Raw genomic sequence first — 17,910 nt, 5'->3', positions numbered from 1 at the left:
CCAGCATTACATTTCCCACACAGCCTTATCACACTTTGGTACAGCTTCCTTTTGCATTTGTATTAAAAAAAATGGATAGTAAACCTACAGAGCACAGGTAATCCCAGAATGAATACACGCCTTTAGTTTTATTTGATCACAAAGGATATTTTATCACAAAGAATCCTCCTGGCAGTTACTGGTGCATCTCAAGAAATCAGTGTGGATGTCGATGGCTACAAGCAGGCAGAGATCTTCACATGATGAGGGCCTCGTGCAGCGCTGTCCAAAGAGCAGCCAGAAGGCTGGAGACGGATCAGTCTCTTTCTCCTGGGAAAAGCTTCTCACTCCAGAGCTTCTCCAAAGCGTCTGGAGTGGCTGTCGACACTCCCTGCCTTTAATGTTTGATCAAGAAAAGCTCTAACTCATTACTCTCTTCAACGCCCCTCCCCATTCTTGTCCTAACTGCTTTCGCATGTTTAATAATACTGCCTTCAGATGTAATTTGTTCCACTAAGATGCATAAAGAGTTGTACAGTAGTGCACTACTTCACTGGGACAGAGACCTTCCAATGACTCACATTGCGGGAAAGACGACAAAGATGGGAGATCCAAGACAATAATTGTTTTTATTTCTTCTGCAAGGATTGACAGCTGGAGATCCAATTATTCTCTAATGAATCCCCAGAAAGCCTATATGCATAATACATCTTTTTGTATGTTTGTTTATTACATTGTTAATAAGTAAGGATGAATAAAAAAAATGTTGCCTTCACATCTGTTAATAAAATAATGTCATGCGAGTGGTAGTAGTAGTAGTAGTGAGTAGTTACACTAAAGTTACAAATGTAATTATTAACCTGGTCCTCAATAAACTTCTCTATCCTTCAGGAGACGGTGTGTGTGTGTGTCCTGCTGTGGAGGTTTCTCCTGTGACACACAGACCCAGCCTGGGCCTATACTAAAAGGGTGCCGGGTCAAATTCCATGTGCCTTGTCCTTGAGCACCTTGTGAGCCCGGACCCTTGAATTTAGCCCCCAGTTGCTTCCAGCTGCATGTGAGCAGCATTTGTAAGCGTAGTGAGTCACTCGCAAGCCACACAAATAAATAAGAGTGAGGTGTTGGACAGCTATGCTGACTCATATTGAAGACACGCTGGTCAAATACACCACGGGTGGAAAACCATCTGAGGCACTCGGGTTAGAAGAGCCCACATTACTCTCTCCCTTGTAGGCCCAGCTTCCCCCTCCGCTGTGGCGAGGAGAGAGAAAGCACCTCAACTACTCGCCTTCTTTTGTTTATTTACCTTCAGAATTACACCCTGCTCTTCTTGGACCGTGTTCCAATGTGTTTTGTTATGTTTCCTTTCAAACAGAATATCTATGCGTGTGGTCTCTGGCCATGTTTGGCTAACACGTGCACACGTTCGCGCACGCACACTCCCATTCAACTTTCCCCCTGTGCCAGAGGTCCCCTTTGCCTCCCCCCCCCCCCCCCCCCTCTAACTAAACATCGCAGGACAGCAAAAGGGAACTTCAAAGTGGCCGGAGGGGGTACTCCTTTTTTCCTGGCACTTGTCATCATCTAAGGGACTAGCTGCTCCCCTTATTACTCTAATTGCTTCCAACTGCTCCAGGAGGCTTTGATGAAGGGCACTATGCATGCTGGAAGCACCTGTTGTTGCACATAGGAGCACAGGTGGGCCTTATTGGTGGTGACGTGGAGGCGTGCGGACAGCGCCGCCACGTTCTACTTAAAATCACACGACTCGAATACATACAGGGTCAGAATTTAAACGTCATCTCCGATTTTAGTGATTAAAAAAAACAAAATAATAAACATGTTGGATTTGAGCAGGAACGCTTAAGGCAACACTCTGGCTCCATCTTGTGGCATCACTGTGCTTAGAAGTCCAGCAGCTGCTTTGGAAAAGAGAAGAAAGGCAGCGGGATTAATAATGGAAACTTGTTGTGCATTGGTGTTGTCTTGTATCCATTGCACAGATAGTTAAAAAGTATAATCTGGAAGACCCGGGCTGAGAGTGCATCACTGAAACAATTCAGAATTCAGCAGCCAAATAGGAAAAATACCATACTGTGTAATGCCTTGGTGGTCTAAGCGGCATATATAGAGGACACCAGACACCTTGTGTTCATAATTGATTGAATAACATATAAAAAACCCTGACTTTGCTGAGCTGTACGCACCAGCTGAGGCAGAATCTTTTCAAAGTGCTCCACGTCTACTCGGTCGCAGTCCTCAGACTCCGCTTGTTTCAGTGATCTCACAGCAGCCTCTGGAAAGGAAACGACACGTGAAGGCTTTCGTCGTGAAACAATGTGTGTGTGTGTGTGTGTGTGTGTGTGTGTGTGTGTGTGTGTGTGTGTGTGTGTGTGTGTGTGTGTGTGTGTGTGTGTGTGTGTGTGTGTGTGTGTGTGTGTGTGTGTGTGTGTGTGCAACTGAACTGAACGTCTCACCTTGGACAAATATCTTGAGCAACTCTGTCATGAGCAGCGTCGCATCGCCGCTTACTGTAACAGAAAGACAGAGGTCTGTCAAGCCGGACAATGGCAAATAAAACTGTTTGGAGATTGTACTTATATTGAGACAATATAGGTATCCAACTTACATCTGGTTTTGTCCTCCTTGAAGAAACTGGACAAGAGTTTGCTTACAGTCTCCTGTAAATGAGAGGAATAGAGGAATAGAGGACCTTTTTTTTATTTTTTTTACCGTGAGGTCAAAGAAAACAGTTTTCTAACTAAATACATTTGAACGTTTAGTGACGCAGGTGTAAATAAAACGTGTATTCTTATATGCATCTACAAAAGCCTTCACGTTGTTGTTTTTTTCCAGATAACACAATCGCTGCTTTTATTTTGAAACTCGGTGGTGCGTTATCCCCACGTGACTTCCGCATACCAGACTGCCTTTGGAGAACAACAATGTCATTTAATAGGTTGAACGTAACCTAACGCTAGTGTTATCCAAAAATAGAGAATACAGATGTCTCCGTTTTTGCCATTATGTATCATTTTGTTTCCCTTCGGCACACAGAATGTGTCGATTCACTGAATAATATCTTCGCGAAGTCTAAAGTTGAAATTAAAGAACAGCTTCGGCGTAAATGCTCAATGGAAACGAATAAATGCAATTCAGCTGCCAAGAAAAAGGCTGCAGTCGTCTTTATTCAACCACAGCCTGAACAAACACCAGCAAAGCGGCGACACTCTTCTACCTTTTTGAATCCAACTTCCGCGTCTTTCTCCGCCATGTTTTCAACACTGTGAAAGAAACTCGGCGCTCTGCGCAGCGATTGGTCAATGATCTCTGACGTCATTCGCACAAAAAACAACCACAATATTAAGATGTGTATGTATATATATATATGCATGTATATATATATGTGTAATATATATATACACATGCATATATGTATGTATATATATGCATGTATGTATACATATATATACGTGTATATATACACAAGTACGTATATATATATTATATATATATATATATATATTATATATATTATACATATACATGTATATATATATATGAATTCTATATATATATTTATGTATATATATATACATACATGTATATATTTATATATACGCATATACGTATATAATATATATATATATATATATATATTATGTATATATAAATTATAAAAATATATATATATAATATATAGGGCTGCACGGTGGTGTAGTGGCTAGCACTGTCGCCTCACAGCAAGAGGGCCGCGGGTTCAATTCCCGGTCGGAGCGGTCCTTCTGTGTGGAGTTTGCATGTTCTCCCCGTGGCAGCGTGGGTTCTCTCCGGGCTCTCCGGCTTCCTCCCACAGTCCAAAGACATGCTGCAGGTTAATTGATCTCTAAATGTCCCATAGGTGTGAATGTGAGAGTGAATGGTTGTATGTCCCTACATGTGCCCTCGATGGACTGGCGGCCTGTCCAGGGTGTCCCCTGCCTTCGCCCTATGTCAGCTGGGATAGGCTCCAGCGCCCCCGCGACCCTAATGAGGATAAGCGGTATTGAAAATGGATGGATGGATGAATATATATATATATATATACATACGTATATATAATCTACGTTTGTTTAGATTTAGTGATAGTTATACCACTTTATCCAATCGTGAATGTTTTCTTCTACATTTATTTTCTGATAAATATTTTTTTACATTAGATTCACTAATCATGACATTTGTGAATACCTCATGTTGTAGTTTATATAGGCTTCACACTATTTTAAATATATATATTTTCCATATACCTATGTAGTTAATGTTTGTGACAGAGGAAGAACGATAGTAAATTGACGCAATCAAAACCATTACCAAAGGAGTACACATTAAATCTATATTTTCCAACACCCCTATGTCCCTGAAAAACATTAAACACATGGAATATTATATATAACCGTTTATTATAATAATGCACAACATAGCAGACTCAGCAGAATAATGTGTATCACAGAAACTCACATTAAGGTTCAAGAGATAAACAAACTTATATAGTCAAAAAATAGGCTATTTATAAATACAGTCATCTTTTCAGTCCTCAAAATTTCAGAATATCGATGATTTTCATGAGCGTATACATTTATGATTTTCTAACTTCTAAAGACAAAGTTGCAGAGTATTTGTTTACTCCAACTCATCATCTAACCACTGAGCGTCTTCCAGTATGTAGCCCAAGCCCACTGAACGCCGTGGACGAGGCCGAGTAACGACCGAGGACACCTCCTCATCCGAATCCTCCTCCATCTGAAAGAAAGATTTATTGTATTTTTTTTGTCAGCCAAAAGGAGACGTAGACCGCAGTTGTACACTTTTAAAATCAAATGCTGCTAAATAGACAACAAAAATATGTTTTCTATTTTATGTCCGGCAAACAGGCATAAAACCCAGTTTTCACCTTTGGACTAACAACTCGTTTCACTTCCACATCGCCTCCAATGTAGTGAGGACCGGCCCATTCTGCTCTGTCGGCATCATCCTCTGCAGAAAACCTCACATAGGCCACCGATTTGTCCTTGCCATTGGTGCTCTTATTAACCTATGGGATCAAATTCAGCAGATAAAGATTCACTGATAACATTTTTTTTTTTTTAAATCTCCTATATTTTCACGGTTTATTCAAGAATATGTTAACAAAAGACATGAATGAAGCAATTATGTTGTCAGTGTTTACCTTGCATGCTGTGACGACTCCCCATTCTTTAAAGTAAGCTTGTACATATCCTGCATTTATGTAGGGGTTCAATTCTATGATCATCAACCCATGGTCCTATTAAATTACAGAAAAACATGAGCGTCATGCTGCATATTGTAGCTTAGGTCAAAAAGATAAAGAAAGAAAGAAAAGAAAAGTGAGGTTGCCTGAAAGTAAGTAAGTATAAATATATGATAAAGTGTTTACCAGTTCATAATTTTTAGCCAAAGCAGCCATTTGATTCTTTGGAAGACGGATTAACACTCTTCTGTTTGACTTCACTTCCATGTTATCTGGAGAGAAGATGAGATTTGCAGTGGGTGAAACAAAAACCACCATCGCATGACAATTTTAAGTTTACACGTCCATAGGAACATGGATCATTTACAACAAAGGAAAAGCAAGAAAACTCACCAGAGATCTTCCCCCGAGCTGCACTCTTCCAAATAGCCCAACTCCCAATTTCAGAGTAACCAGAACACATTGGTTTATATAGTATCTGTTAGTCACAGCAAGTACGTCCCCTTACTATTTTCTAAGTACTGAGGAAACACTGTCTGTTTAGAGAAGGTTACTCAACTCGTTCAGCAACCAGGGATCCAAATATGCCGTTTGGAAATAGTTGACATTGAGCACCTTGTAATGCAACTGCAGCGTAAACGTGTGATCTCACGTCGTGGTATGAGGTTACAAATCAATCAAGTGTTCAGTTCCAGTCGAACCGCTTTGTGTTTCGGAAAAAAAAAACTTTTTGATTTTGAGCAAACAAAAACGACGCACTGCACAATCAAGCGATTCACCAAGACGTTGCCAAAATGTGCCCGCGTGGTTTATTCTCAGCATATGTTCATCGTAACTTTATGTTGAATGCGTATAGAAAGATGTTCTGGAAAGCGTGTTTGGGGGTGGAATTGAGGAAGCAGGTTGCATTTTGATACATCATGTTGTTATTTCCCATTCTGCTGGATGAACTTAAGGTCTGGTGCTATATTAATGCTCTGAATGACTTATATTGCACCTTTAACATACAATGTGTAACATTAATAATATAATTTGGCAGCCCATTAAAAAAAAAAAGTGCAGATTGTATGTGTTCAGGTGAAATTACACAGAGGAATACTTCAGATTCCAATCGGATGCAATGTAATCGTCAAATCTGACAAAAACACAGGTTCCTCATACCGAAAAACAGACGCTGGAGATGTTCAGACAAATTTATTTTCATGCAACACATTCAAGATAATTTTTCATATGTAGTTATTTTTCAAATCAACAAAAAACTACACGTACAAAATCTCCATGTATAAATGAATATAATACAATACACAGTGCAAACAGCCAGGATTAGTTTGTCTTCTTCCAGCACATTTATTTTTTTTGGGGGGGGAAATAAAGACAAAACACTTTTTATATATGGAAGGACAGTTTTCATAAATGAGGTCAAGAAGTTGTGTTCCAACCAACAAAAGGAGGTTATTTACAGTATTGAGACTTACCCACCTTTCACAGCAGCCTCTGGAAAGGAAACGACACGTGAAGGCTTTCGTCGTGAAACAATGTGTGTGTGTGTGTGTGTGTGTGTTGTGTGTGTGTGTGTGTGTGTGTGTGTGTGTGGTGTGTGTGTGTGTGTGTGTGTGTGTGCAACTGAACTGAACGTCTCACCTTGGACGAATATCTTGAGCAACTCTGTCATGAGCAGCGTCGCATCGCCGCTTACTGTAACAGAAAGACAGAGGTCTGTCAAGCCGGACAATGGCAAATAAAACTGTTTGGAGATTGTACTTATATTGAGACAATATAGGTATCCAACTTACGTCTGGTTTTGTCCTCCTTGAAGAAACTGGACAAGAGTTTGCTTACAGTCTCCTGTAAATGAGAGGAATAGAGGAATAGAGGACCTTTTTTTTATTTTTTTTACCGTGAGGTCAAAGAAAACAGTTTTCTAACTAAATACATTTGAACGTTTAGTGACGCAGGTGTAAATAAAACGTGTATTCTTATATGCATCTACAAAAGCCTTCACGTTGTTGTTTTTTTCCAGATAACACAATCGCTGCTCTTATTTTGAAACTCGGTGGTGCGTTATCCCCACGTGACTTCCGCATACCAGACTGCCTTTGGAGAACAACAATGTCATTTAATAGGTTGAACGTAACCTAACGCTAGTGTTATCCAAAAATAGAGAATACAGATGTCTCCGTTTTTGCCATTATGTATCATTTTGTTTCCCTTCGGCACACAGAATGTGTCGATTCACTGAATAATATCTTCGCGAAGTCTAAAGTTGAAATTAAAGAACAGCTTCGGCGTAAATGCTCAATGGAAACGAATAAATGCAATTCAGCTGCCAAGAAAAAGGCTGCAGTCGTCTTTATTCAACCACAGCCTGAACAAACACCAGCAAAGCGGCGACACTCTTCTACCTTTTTGAATCCAACTTCCGCGTCTTTCTCCGCCATGTTTTCAACACTGTGAAAGAAACTCGGCGCTCTGCGCAGCGATTGGTCAATGATCTCTGACGTCATTCGCACAAAAAACAACCACAATATTAAGATGTGTATGTATATATATATATGCATGTATATATATATGTGTATATATATATATACACATGCATATATGTATGTATATATATGCATGTATGTATACATATATATACGTGTATATATACACAAGTACGTATATATATATATATATATATATACATATACATGTATATATATATGAATTCTATATATATATTTATGTATATATATATATATACATACATGTATATATTTATATATACGCATATACGTATATAATATATATATATATATTATATTATGTATATATAAATTATAAAAATATATATAATATAATATATAGGGCTGCACGGTGGTGTAGTGGCTAGCACTGTCGCCTCACAGCAAGAGGGCCGCGGGTTCAATTCCCGGTCGGAGCGGTCCTTCTGTGTGGAGTTTGCATGTTCTCCCCGTGGCAGCGTGGGTTCTCTCCGGGCTCTCCGGCTTCCTCCCACAGTCCAAAGACATGCTGCAGGTTAATTGATCTCTAAATGTCCCATAGGTGTGAATGTGAGAGTGAATGGTTGTATGTCCCTACATGTGCCCTCGATGGACTGGCGGCCTGTCCAGGGTGTCCCCTGCCTTCGCCCTATGTCAGCTGGGATAGGCTCCAGCGCCCCGCGACCCTAATGAGGATAAGCGGTATTGAAAATGGATGGATGGATGAATATATATATATATACATACGTATATATAATCTACGTTTGTTTAGATTTAGTGATAGTTATACCACTTTATCCAATCGTGAATGTTTTCTTCTACATTTATTTTCTGATAAATATTTTTTTACATTAGATTCACTAATCATGACATTTGTAGTTTATGTTGTAGTTTGTTGTAGTTTATATAGGCTTCACACTATTTTAAATATATATATTTTCCATATACCTATGTAGTTAATGTTTGTGACAGAGGAAGAACGATAGTAAATTGACGCAATCAAAACCATTACCAAAGGAGTACACATTAAATCTATATTTTCCAACACCCCTATGTCCCTGAAAAACATTAAACACATGGAATATTATATATAACCGTTTATTATAATAATGCACAACATAGCAGACTCAGCAGAATAATGTGTATCACAGAAACTCACATTAAGGTTCAAGAGATAAACAAACTTATATAGTCAAAAAATAGGCTATTTATAAATACAGTCATCTTTTCAGTCCTCAAAATTTCAGAATATCGATGATTTTCATGAGCGTATACATTTATGATTTTCTAACTTCTAAAGACAAAGTTGCAGAGTATTTGTTTACTCCAACTCATCATCTAACCACTGAGCGTCTTCCAGTATGTAGCCCAAGCCCACTGAACGCCGTGGACGAGGCCGAGTAACGACCGAGGACACCTCCTCATCCGAATCCTCCTCCATCTGAAAGAAAGATTTATTGTATTTTTTTTGTCAGCCAAAAGGAGACGTAGACCGCAGTTGTACACTTTTAAAATCAAATGCTGCTAAATAGACAACAAAAATATGTTTTCTATTTTATGTCCGGCAAACAGGCATAAAACCCAGTTTTCACCTTTGGACTAACAACTCGTTTCACTTCCACATCGCCTCCAATGTAGTGAGGACCGGCCCATTCTGCTCTGTCGGCATCATCCTCTGCAGAAAACCTCACATAGGCCACCGATTTGTCCTTGCCATTGGTGCTCTTATTAACCTATGGGATCAAATTCAGCAGATAAAGATTCACTGATAACATTTTTTTTTTTTAAATCTCCTATATTTTCACGGTTTATTCAAGAATATGTTAACAAAAGACATGAATGAAGCAATTATGTTGTCAGTGTTTACCTTGCATGCTGTGACGACTCCCCATTCTTTAAAGTAAGCTTGTACATATCCTGCATTTATGTAGGGGTTCAATTCTATGATCATCAACCCATGGTCCTATTAAATTACAGAAAAACATGAGCGTCATGCTGCATACTGTAGCTTAGGTCAAAAAGATAAAGAAAGAAAGAAAAGAAAAGTGAGGTTGCCTGAAAGTAAGTAAGTATAAATATATGATAAAGTGTTTACCAGTTCATAATTTTTAGCCAAAGCAGCCATTTGATTCTTTGGAAGACGGATGAACACTATTCTGTTTGACTTCACTTCCATGTTATCTGGAGAGAAGATGAGATTTGCAGTGGGTGAAACAAAAACCACCATCGCATGACAATTTTAGTTTACACGTCCATAGGAACATGGATCATTTACAACAAAGGAAAAGCAAGAAAACTCACCAGAGATCTTCCCCCGAGCTGCACTCTTCCAAATAGCCCAACTCCCAATTTCAGAGTAACCAGAACACATTGGTTTATATAGTATCTGTTAGTCACAGCAAGTACGTCCCCTTACTATTTTCTAAGTACTGAGGAAACACTGTCTGTTTAGAGAAGGTTACTCAACTCGTTCAGCAACCAGGGATCCAAATATGCCGTTTGGAAATAGTTGACATTGAGCACCTTGTAATGCAACTGCAGCGTAAACGTGTGATCTCACGTCGTGGTATGAGGTTACAAATCAATCAAGTGTTCAGTTCCAGTCGAACCGCTTTGTGTTTCGGAAAAAAAAAAACTTTTTGATTTTGAGCAAACAAAAACGACGCACTGCACAATCAAGCGATTCACCAAGACGTTGCCAAAATGTGCCCGCGTGGTTTATTCTCAGCATATGTTCATCGTAACTTTATGTTGAATGCGTATAGAAAGATGTTCTGGAAAGCGTGTTTGGGGGTGGAATTGAGGAAGCAGGTTGCATTTTGATACATCATGTTGTTATTTCCCATTCTGCTGGATGAACTTAAGGTCTGGTGCTATATTAATGCTCTGAATGACTTATATTGCACCTTTAACATACAATGTGTAACATTAATAATATAATTTGGCAGCCCATTAAAAAAAAAAAAGTGCAGATTGTATGTGTTCAGGTGAAATTACACAGAGGAATACTTCAGATTCCAATCGGATGCAATGTAATCGTCAAATCTGACAAAAACACAGGTTCCTCATACCGAAAAACAGACGCTGGAGATGTTCAGACAAATTTATTTTCATGCAACACATTCAAGATAATTTTTCATATGTAGTTATTTTTCAAATCAACAAAAAACTACACGTACAAAATCTCCATGTATAAATGAATATAATACAATACACAGTGCAAACAGCCAGGATTAGTTTGTCTTCTTCCAGCACATTTATTTTTTTTGGGGGGGGAATAAAGACAAAAAACACTTTTTATATATGGAAGGACAGTTTTCATAAATGAGGTCAAGAAGTTGTGTTCCAACCAACAAAAGGAGGTTATTTACAGTATTGAGACTTACCCACCTTATCTACGAGGGGAAACCAGACCACTCCGTTCATAAACGGCTTGCAAATTGGCGATGAGGAACTTTTTGTCTTTACCCTCCTGTACACAAAATGAAATGTACACAAGATAAATTAGGTTAAATATCAACATACTGTCCTGTTCATTGCTTTTTAGACGTTCTAGCCAAAACTACTATTTGATGGATTTCCTTGACATGACATTTATGGTACTCAAGACGCTGACTCTGACTTTGGTGATGACCTGACTTTACTTCTCGCGACACCACTTCGTTAACCTTTTTTTTTTGGTACAAATATCTGTGGCGCCCAAATCATTTAAAAATATTTTTCCCCCTCTAGCGCGCCACCAGAAGGTCATTGATATGCCTCGTCTCAATATGGATTACCATTTGCGTCTCTCTCTCGGGAATAATTGTAATTATTTTGGCATCCCTTCATTTTTCCCTCGAGGCGCCATCATCGGTTCAAACTATTTGTTTACCAAATACTTTACAAATGACATTCCCATCAGCCTTTAATTGTAACTCCACTGAATGAGCTAATGTTATTAGCATTGTAACATAAAACTCTACGATGGAGAACACTTCAAACATTACAGAGGCCGAACATCAGCCCGTTAGGACCGCCACTGTGAGCATGCATGCTAACGTAACGTTAGCGCCGCCTCGCGGGGCCGTACAGACTCTTGTTGGATTATACGTACATTTTCAATTTGCGTTTTTAACCGACTGATGATCCTCCTTTGGCCATCAACAACTTGAGTGTGAAAATATAGCACTAATCTGAAGAAGAAGAAAAAAGAAAGCATAAGGAGGTGCAAAAAAATTAAAAAGCATAAACAGTCAGACGGTAACAATATGCGTTTCTGGAAGGCAGACACATTTTGAATTTGAAAGTTAACATCATCATGTCACCACTTACAGAAAGACTCCAGCGGCGAGGAACAAGAACAGTGGGTTCTCCAGCACAGCGTTGTAGGCCCAGCTGAGCGGAGACAAGATGGGGTGGGCGGCCTCCAGCTCCCGGGCCCACAGCTGCCCCGACTGAAACATGGTGGTGAGATTCCTGAAAGGGCCGCACTTTGACGAGGGTTTAATCCTGAGGACAGATGGATTTTGGAGATATGGGCAGTTTGTTGGTATTTAGACAATAGCACCTTTTTTTTTTTTTTTCAAAGTATATTGGCTTAAAAGCTGAGGTTAGTTCACTATATTCTATCCTATTCCAAGCCCATTCATTTCTATTAAAAGACATACATTTAAAAGAATAGTTTGATGTTTCAGATGACTCAGAATAAACAAACACCCAGTGAGACTGTGAGGCCAATTGATGCGATGTCTATGGCAAAAAGGGCATTATCTCGGCTAAGCAAACACTCACTAGTAGTTAAAGAAAACATAATTGTTGGTTCTGGTCTTTGAGACAATAAAAGCACACAGAACATATCCCCAGGCATGTACTATAATATATATATATATATAATATCTGGTGAAACGTGTCAGACTCTGATGTAAACACACTGAAGTTTAAAACTGGAATGTGCTCTTTAACCTCATAGTTGTGTTTTAAAGTCAACACACAGTACGAGTAAGGTATGATGATTACGCTTGAAGCGTATCCTTAGAAAAGCTGTGTGGGGAGGTCAAAGAATTTATGCAAATTTCACAACCTCAAGCATTCTCTCTCTCTCTCTCTCTCTCTCTCTCTCTCTCTCCTCCTCTCTCTCTCTCCTCTCTCTCTCTCCTCTCTCTCTCTCTCTCTCTCTCTCTCTCTCTCTCTCTCTCTCTCTCTCTCTCTTCTCTCTCTCTCTCTCTCTCTCCTCTCTCTCTCTCTCTCTCTCTCTCTCTCTCTCTCTCTCTCTCTCTTCTCTCTCTCTCTCTCTCTTCTCTCTCTCTCTCTCTCTCTCTCTCTCTCTCTCTCTCTCTTCTCTCTCTCTCCTCTCTCTCTCTCTCTCTCTCTCCTCTCTCCTCTCTCTCTCTCTCTCTCTGCACTCACTTCCAAATGATGTAAGTGACAGACACGGCAGCGCCAAGAAACGAGGGGAAGCACAAAAGAGAGATGAATAGTGTGGTCATCTGACTGGCCCTCCAGGGCTTTCTGGATGCCTGACAGTTAAGCATTAGACTGCTCTGGAAAGAAAAGAAATGGGGAAATGTGAAGTTTGTTATGCAAAGGGGTACGTCTACGACAATGAAACAAGACCTCCTGCACCAACTGACCGTCTTCATGTAAAACAACAAAAACAGTTTAATGATCTGGACCGCAGGAAGCAGTGGCGCAAACAGCACCCCGAGCCTGGGAAGCATTAAAAAAAGACGATAAATGTTTCATTCACTTTTTGGTTAAATACACATTGGTTTCGGGGGTGTGGTGTAATTACCAAGTTAGGGTTTGCCCATATATGATGTTCCAGCACATTGCGAGCGATGTCAAACACTGGCATCCTCTTCCTTTTCAGAATTTCTCAGAAAAGAGCCTACAGGGAAGATGCTCTACGTTCAGTGAAGGTTTTATTGACCGCGAAACAAAAAGAATCAAGTTAAAAAAAAGGATTTAAGGGCAAAGAGCCAACTTGCCTCCACAGGAACTCTCCCAAAAAAGTGTAAAGCACCGTGAAGACAAAGTCCATCAGGAGCAAGCGATACAGTTCTTGCCCACAAAGCTCTCCCAACACTGAGGACAGCATGTAAAGATCACATTGGGGGTAATTAGGTCACGACTAAACACTTGGTGTGCATACCATTATATTTATTGTTGCTTTGGTTAAATCTAGCCATAATCTATCATAAAGAGATAACAATGTTTTTTTTTAAAAAAAAAGGCAGCAGTCACGCCACTGAGAAATGTGCTTTGGAAAGGAAGAACATTGCACTGAGTCAGCGTCACTTCACAGGAAGTTTCTCACCTGTAAGCCACACTTTTCTGGTTCCACAGCAATTCTCCCCAGCCAGCGGAAACACAGCACTCCAACAACACTGACCTTCAACAATAGGTTTCTGAGGAAATGATGATAGAGAGATAGAAGATAGAGAGATAGAGAGATACAGATAAGTGGGACTAAATGGGTTCCCACTTTTCTATGCACTCCTTGTTAACTTAAAATGCCAGGAAAGAGAAAATTATGTTCTTGGCAAATAAAAAAAATAAAAAAATTGTAACTATAATTTATATTTAGCAGTAAATAATAAAGTTGTATGCTTATTTTTGGCTTGACAAGTCTAGCTTCGCTGCGTATGGTCCTACATGAATTATGTTGTTCTTGTCGATTGTGCATTTTTTTCGCTTTGTTTTTACAGTTCTTCTTCTCACCTGAAGATGGAGACATAGACACGAACACTGGGCGAGTCGTGACTCTCCATCCAGGCACACAGGTTGAAGAGGCCGGGCAGTAAGAGGTTAACGCCGGACACCACAGCAGACAAGAGCAGCAGCTCAGCTTCTCTGAAAGGACTCTGCTTGATGGCAGCCTGTGAAGGAATGGACCAATCATAGGCAGGGCTGTAGATTATTGATGATAAATACAACCATTACGAGTTTCCTCAGTATTTTTCACCAGTCGATTGAAGTTGGCATGTGAGAAGAATGGGTCGCGGAATTAAAAATCAGAAAACGTTGTATGTTAAAAACACTCAAAATCGGGATTAGTTGGTTTTTTTAGCCGATTCTCATGCACGGCTGTTTTGTAAAAGCAGCAGTAGACCAAAAAAAAATGAAAAGAAAAAAAGTGTTAACTCATCTTCTGGGGCCGTAAAAAGGAGAAGTAGATAAAACTGCGGCTTCTTTGTCAGTCGTGTGAAAATGTTACACAGGCCGCGTAGCTGCACGCATAGCTGCACGCGTAGCTGCACGCGTAGCTGCACGTGTGCAGAACATCCGTCCGTCTGGCTGCACAGTGTCCTCTAACCTCTGATAGATAGTGGACTGCCATGGCACCCAGACAGATGCTGGCCAGACATGTCGCCCACGCCATCAGGTGCACCACGAGGCGGCAGAGGCGCTGCGTGCAGCTCTTTTCATCTTCTCCACCGATCACCTCGGACAGCAGCTCCTGTTGGAAAAGTAGCGGCCAGTTTGTTCATGCTTTAAACGATTCAATGAAGAAGTTTCACACTTTAGGGAGCCTCGTTTTAATATTCAAGAGATTGCATACTTTGAGTTGAGTGCTGATTTTCTCAGACTGCAGTTTGACAGACAGCTTCTTGGTGACTTTAAAGTCCCAGCAGCAGAACACTTGTACAGCCAGGTTTCCGTGAGACTTGAGGACTTGAAAACTTCCCCCGAAGGACTTGGACGTGCTGCAGGAGAACGATATAGCCATAAAATACACGACACGGATGGAGTAAAGAAAGTACTCGGGGGCAAGTAGTGCACTTATTGTCCGACCTGTACACGAGGATGATGCTGATGACGAAGAAGGAGACGGCGACGGTGAGGAGATAGGCTGCAGGTATGCTGTACGGCACCGTCTGGGGCGTTTGGAGGACGGTGTTGGTATAGTAGCCGTAAAACATCACACTATGGGAGATGTAACCCTGCAGGACACAGCGCTCGAGTCAAGAGAGGGGGGGAGGGGGGGGGCACAGAAGGTCTCATGCCTGCACTGCTGCCGATGCATCTTACCGTGCCTGCGAGAAGCTCGAGGCCGGTGAAATTGTCGAGATCAGAGCCGGGAGGAAGAGGAGGAGGAGGGTTGACGGCTTGAGGGAAGACCAGGAACAGGCCGAAGATGACGAAGAGGAGGAGGTTAAAGAGCAGGAGGATGCGGATGAACAGGAAGTAGGAAAGCACGCCGCTTCCGAAACGCCCGCTCAGTCTCTTCATGGGTGAATGCCACAACTGGAGGGACGCGAGGACGGGGAGGCCGCCGAGCAGGCAACGACGCCATGCCTGGAGGGGAGAAAGCCACGAGTGAAATACTGATGCACCACAAAACGAACAAACAAAAAAAGGGGGGTTTACGAGTCACGTGGCACACAGTGTGTACTCACCCTAGATACGCACGCGCTCAGGCGACTGTAGCGCGCATTTCTGCCGAGGAGTGAACGCTCCGCTACGTTTCTGAAAGCAAGTCGCCTGATGACAGACAGGGGGGGGGGGGGGGGGGGGGTCAAACGGTTACCGCCACGGCGTTTTTGTTATCTCGCAGGACGTTCAATGTTTTCAGCGCCACAATGTACCTGACGGCCATCTTATCGGCCAGGCTGAGCGGCGTGGCCCTCAGCTTGCGCGTGCCCTCGCTCACCGAGAGGCCCGGAGGTTGAGCACCAGCCGCTTCTTGTTTTCTGTGAACCCCCCCCAGAAAAAAAAGGAAGAAAACAACCAATTTATTGACACGTTCAGAGACAAGTTGCCGCAGCCAACACCCAGAAAAAGCTGGACAGCTCGTCAAAACGGCAGCAATAGGCAAACAGCTTGGCCTTCGATACCGATTTCCTCCACATCTGCCTCACGGGAGGAGGAGGTCTGGGGCCGAGATGACCCTCTGACCTGCCGTGGAGGCACCGCCGCGCTATTCATCCCTGTGTGGACAACGACAGTCAGCTTGCGCGTGCGTAAGGACTTTGGCAACAAATAATTAGAAGACGGTTTCATCTCACCAGCAGTGCGACTGGGCATTGCGGAGAGGACCTTTAAGGTGGCGGCAGACCAGCGATGCCTCTGCAGAGAGTTCATCTGCTCCCCGTCGAGCCTCTCGCCTCGAATGGGCCCACTGGCAGGAAATGGCAGACGTGCCCTAAAAACACCTATCTGTAGGGGTTCAGGACACCTCTGGGTGCTGGTGGCTGGCTCTCCAAAGAGCTGGAAGGAGTGCCCACCCGGTTCACTTTCTCCCATGTTCCTAGGGGGAAGAGTAACCATAATGAGTCCCACAGGATTTGGCTCGAGCACCCTCAGTACAGTGGTCTTTTTTTACATGGTGAAATACAATGTAGAGAATTCTCAGTTCACAAAGCACCTTTCCCATATCGTACTTCAGATGCATGAAAGTCTCCTAATGCTTTCCAGTTCAAAATAATAAAAAAGAGAGAGCAAGGAGGCCTCAAACACTCAGCGTATGGACTTAAAACCAACATGAAGAAAACTTGTGTAAATTATAGACAATTTAGATAAGTTTTAGTAACACAATTTGATGAAAGAAAACTTCGATATCAATGTCGATTCAAGGTAACGGATACAAGAGACAATAAAAACTAAAGTGCCCACCCGTGCAGAGGAAATGGCAATCGGGTACAAGTTCAGACTACAACAAAAAGTAAAGCAGCTCTCAAATAAAGTCTTGAAGAGGACTCACTCAAAGTCAGACTCGGAATCAGAATCTATTTGACAAACGTTGACACCGTCTGCCATGGTCCTTGAGAGGATCTCCGTGCTGCAAACACGCAGCTCAATCTTCACCATCAGTCACCCACAGAACAGTGTTATCGCTGGCATTGTATCTAATCTATTCTTGGCTGATAGTCAACACACATCATACAGACTTCCGTAGTCTCTCTTTCTCTTTCTCTCTCTCTCTCTGGTAGCACACAGCTGTGCCTGATTTGCATTTGATGCCAAGTCATCTGCCTGCAGCTGATGTGGTGCCATGAACATAGCTGACTTACGTTGTCATGGAGACGTAGGAAATAAAATTTAAAAAAAGTACATGTATTTAATATGTAAAACTAATTGGAAATAGATTAATGGAAGTATCAATATAGTATTGTGTCTCCTTTGATGAAAGGTGGAGGTGAGTGTTTACCGCCCTCCAGTGGTCGCATCGAAGAACTGCAACACACGAAGTTACTTTTTTTTTTCAAACTTTTTTTT

General features: G+C 41.5%; 3 protein-coding genes across 5 annotated transcripts; all 3 read right to left on the bottom strand.

Annotated features, from left to right (window-relative positions):
* Window positions 1-589: 589 nt before the first annotated feature.
* Window positions 590-7,701, bottom strand: cenpx (centromere protein X). Of its 3 annotated transcripts, none has more exons than XM_034540089.1 (5): window positions 3,218-3,291; window positions 2,609-2,660; window positions 2,457-2,510; window positions 2,187-2,275; window positions 590-1,898 (listed from the first exon to the last, which is right to left on the bottom strand). In XM_034540089.1, the coding sequence occupies exons 1-5, from the start codon at window positions 3,251-3,253 to the stop codon at window positions 1,884-1,886; spliced, it is 246 nt and encodes an 81-aa protein (XP_034395980.1). In that variant the 5' UTR covers window positions 3,254-3,291; the 3' UTR covers window positions 590-1,883. The 3 variants fall into 3 exon arrangements, with proteins under 3 accessions (XP_034395980.1, XP_034395979.1, XP_034395978.1); XM_034540088.1 differs by lacking the exons at window positions 2,609-2,660; window positions 3,218-3,291 and adding exons at window positions 7,021-7,072; window positions 7,630-7,701 and having other exon boundaries at window positions 1,473-1,901; XM_034540087.1 differs by having other exon boundaries at window positions 1,473-1,901.
* On the bottom strand, window positions 6,407-17,522 carry LOC117735454 (transmembrane channel-like protein 6). The gene is given in 22 exon segments (XM_034540090.1): window positions 6,407-6,706; window positions 11,101-11,182; window positions 11,807-11,885; window positions 12,025-12,201; window positions 13,099-13,232; window positions 13,323-13,398; window positions 13,484-13,509; window positions 13,511-13,579; window positions 13,676-13,761; window positions 13,764-13,776; window positions 14,009-14,099; window positions 14,413-14,570; window positions 15,008-15,151; window positions 15,254-15,398; window positions 15,487-15,635; window positions 15,724-15,990; window positions 16,092-16,176; window positions 16,281-16,353; window positions 16,356-16,385; window positions 16,530-16,622; window positions 16,701-16,942; window positions 17,396-17,522. Coding segments are annotated over 21 exon segments (2,325 nt in total). The 5' UTR covers window positions 17,503-17,522; the 3' UTR covers window positions 6,407-6,706; window position 11,101.
* On the bottom strand, window positions 8,796-10,147 carry LOC117735452. Its single transcript, XM_034540085.1, has 5 exons — window positions 10,012-10,147; window positions 9,806-9,891; window positions 9,578-9,673; window positions 9,303-9,443; window positions 8,796-9,151 (listed from the first exon to the last, which is right to left on the bottom strand). Exons 1-5 carry the CDS (start codon window positions 10,079-10,081, stop codon window positions 9,032-9,034), a joined length of 513 nt encoding a protein of 170 aa, XP_034395976.1. The 5' UTR covers window positions 10,082-10,147; the 3' UTR covers window positions 8,796-9,031.
* Window positions 17,523-17,910: the final 388 nt, after the last annotated feature.

The sequence above is a fragment of the Cyclopterus lumpus genome, chromosome 8 (assembly GCF_009769545.1).
Source record: "Cyclopterus lumpus isolate fCycLum1 chromosome 8, fCycLum1.pri, whole genome shotgun sequence".
NCBI classification, from domain to species: Eukaryota; Metazoa; Chordata; class Actinopteri; order Perciformes; family Cyclopteridae; genus Cyclopterus; species Cyclopterus lumpus.
Note: the sequence above shows the minus strand (reverse complement) of the source record. Positions and strands in the feature narration are given on the sequence as shown.

Excerpts from the sequence above, each read along its gene's own strand:
- LOC117735452 (XM_034540085.1), bottom strand. The coding sequence starts at position 10,081 with ATGTGTTCTGGTTACTCTGAAATTGGGAGTTGGGCTATTTGGAAGAGT. Across the intron at positions 9,674-9,805 it reads TGGCTAAAAATTATGAACTG|GACCATGGGTTGATGATCAT; the intron begins GTAAACACTTTA and ends GTAATTTAATAG. Across the intron at positions 9,152-9,302 it reads AACGAGTTGTTAGTCCAAAG|ATGGAGGAGGATTCGGATGA; the intron begins GTGAAAACTGGG and ends TCTTTCTTTCAG.
- cenpx (XM_034540088.1), bottom strand. The coding sequence starts at position 7,665 with ATGGCGGAGAAAGACGCGGAAGTTGGATTCAAAAAG. Across the intron at positions 7,073-7,629 it reads CGGAAGTTGGATTCAAAAAG|GAGACTGTAAGCAAACTCTT; the intron begins GTAGAAGAGTGT and ends TCTCATTTACAG. Across the intron at positions 2,511-7,020 it reads CAAGGAGGACAAAACCAGAC|TAAGCGGCGATGCGACGCTG; the intron begins GTAAGTTGGATA and ends TTTCTGTTACAG.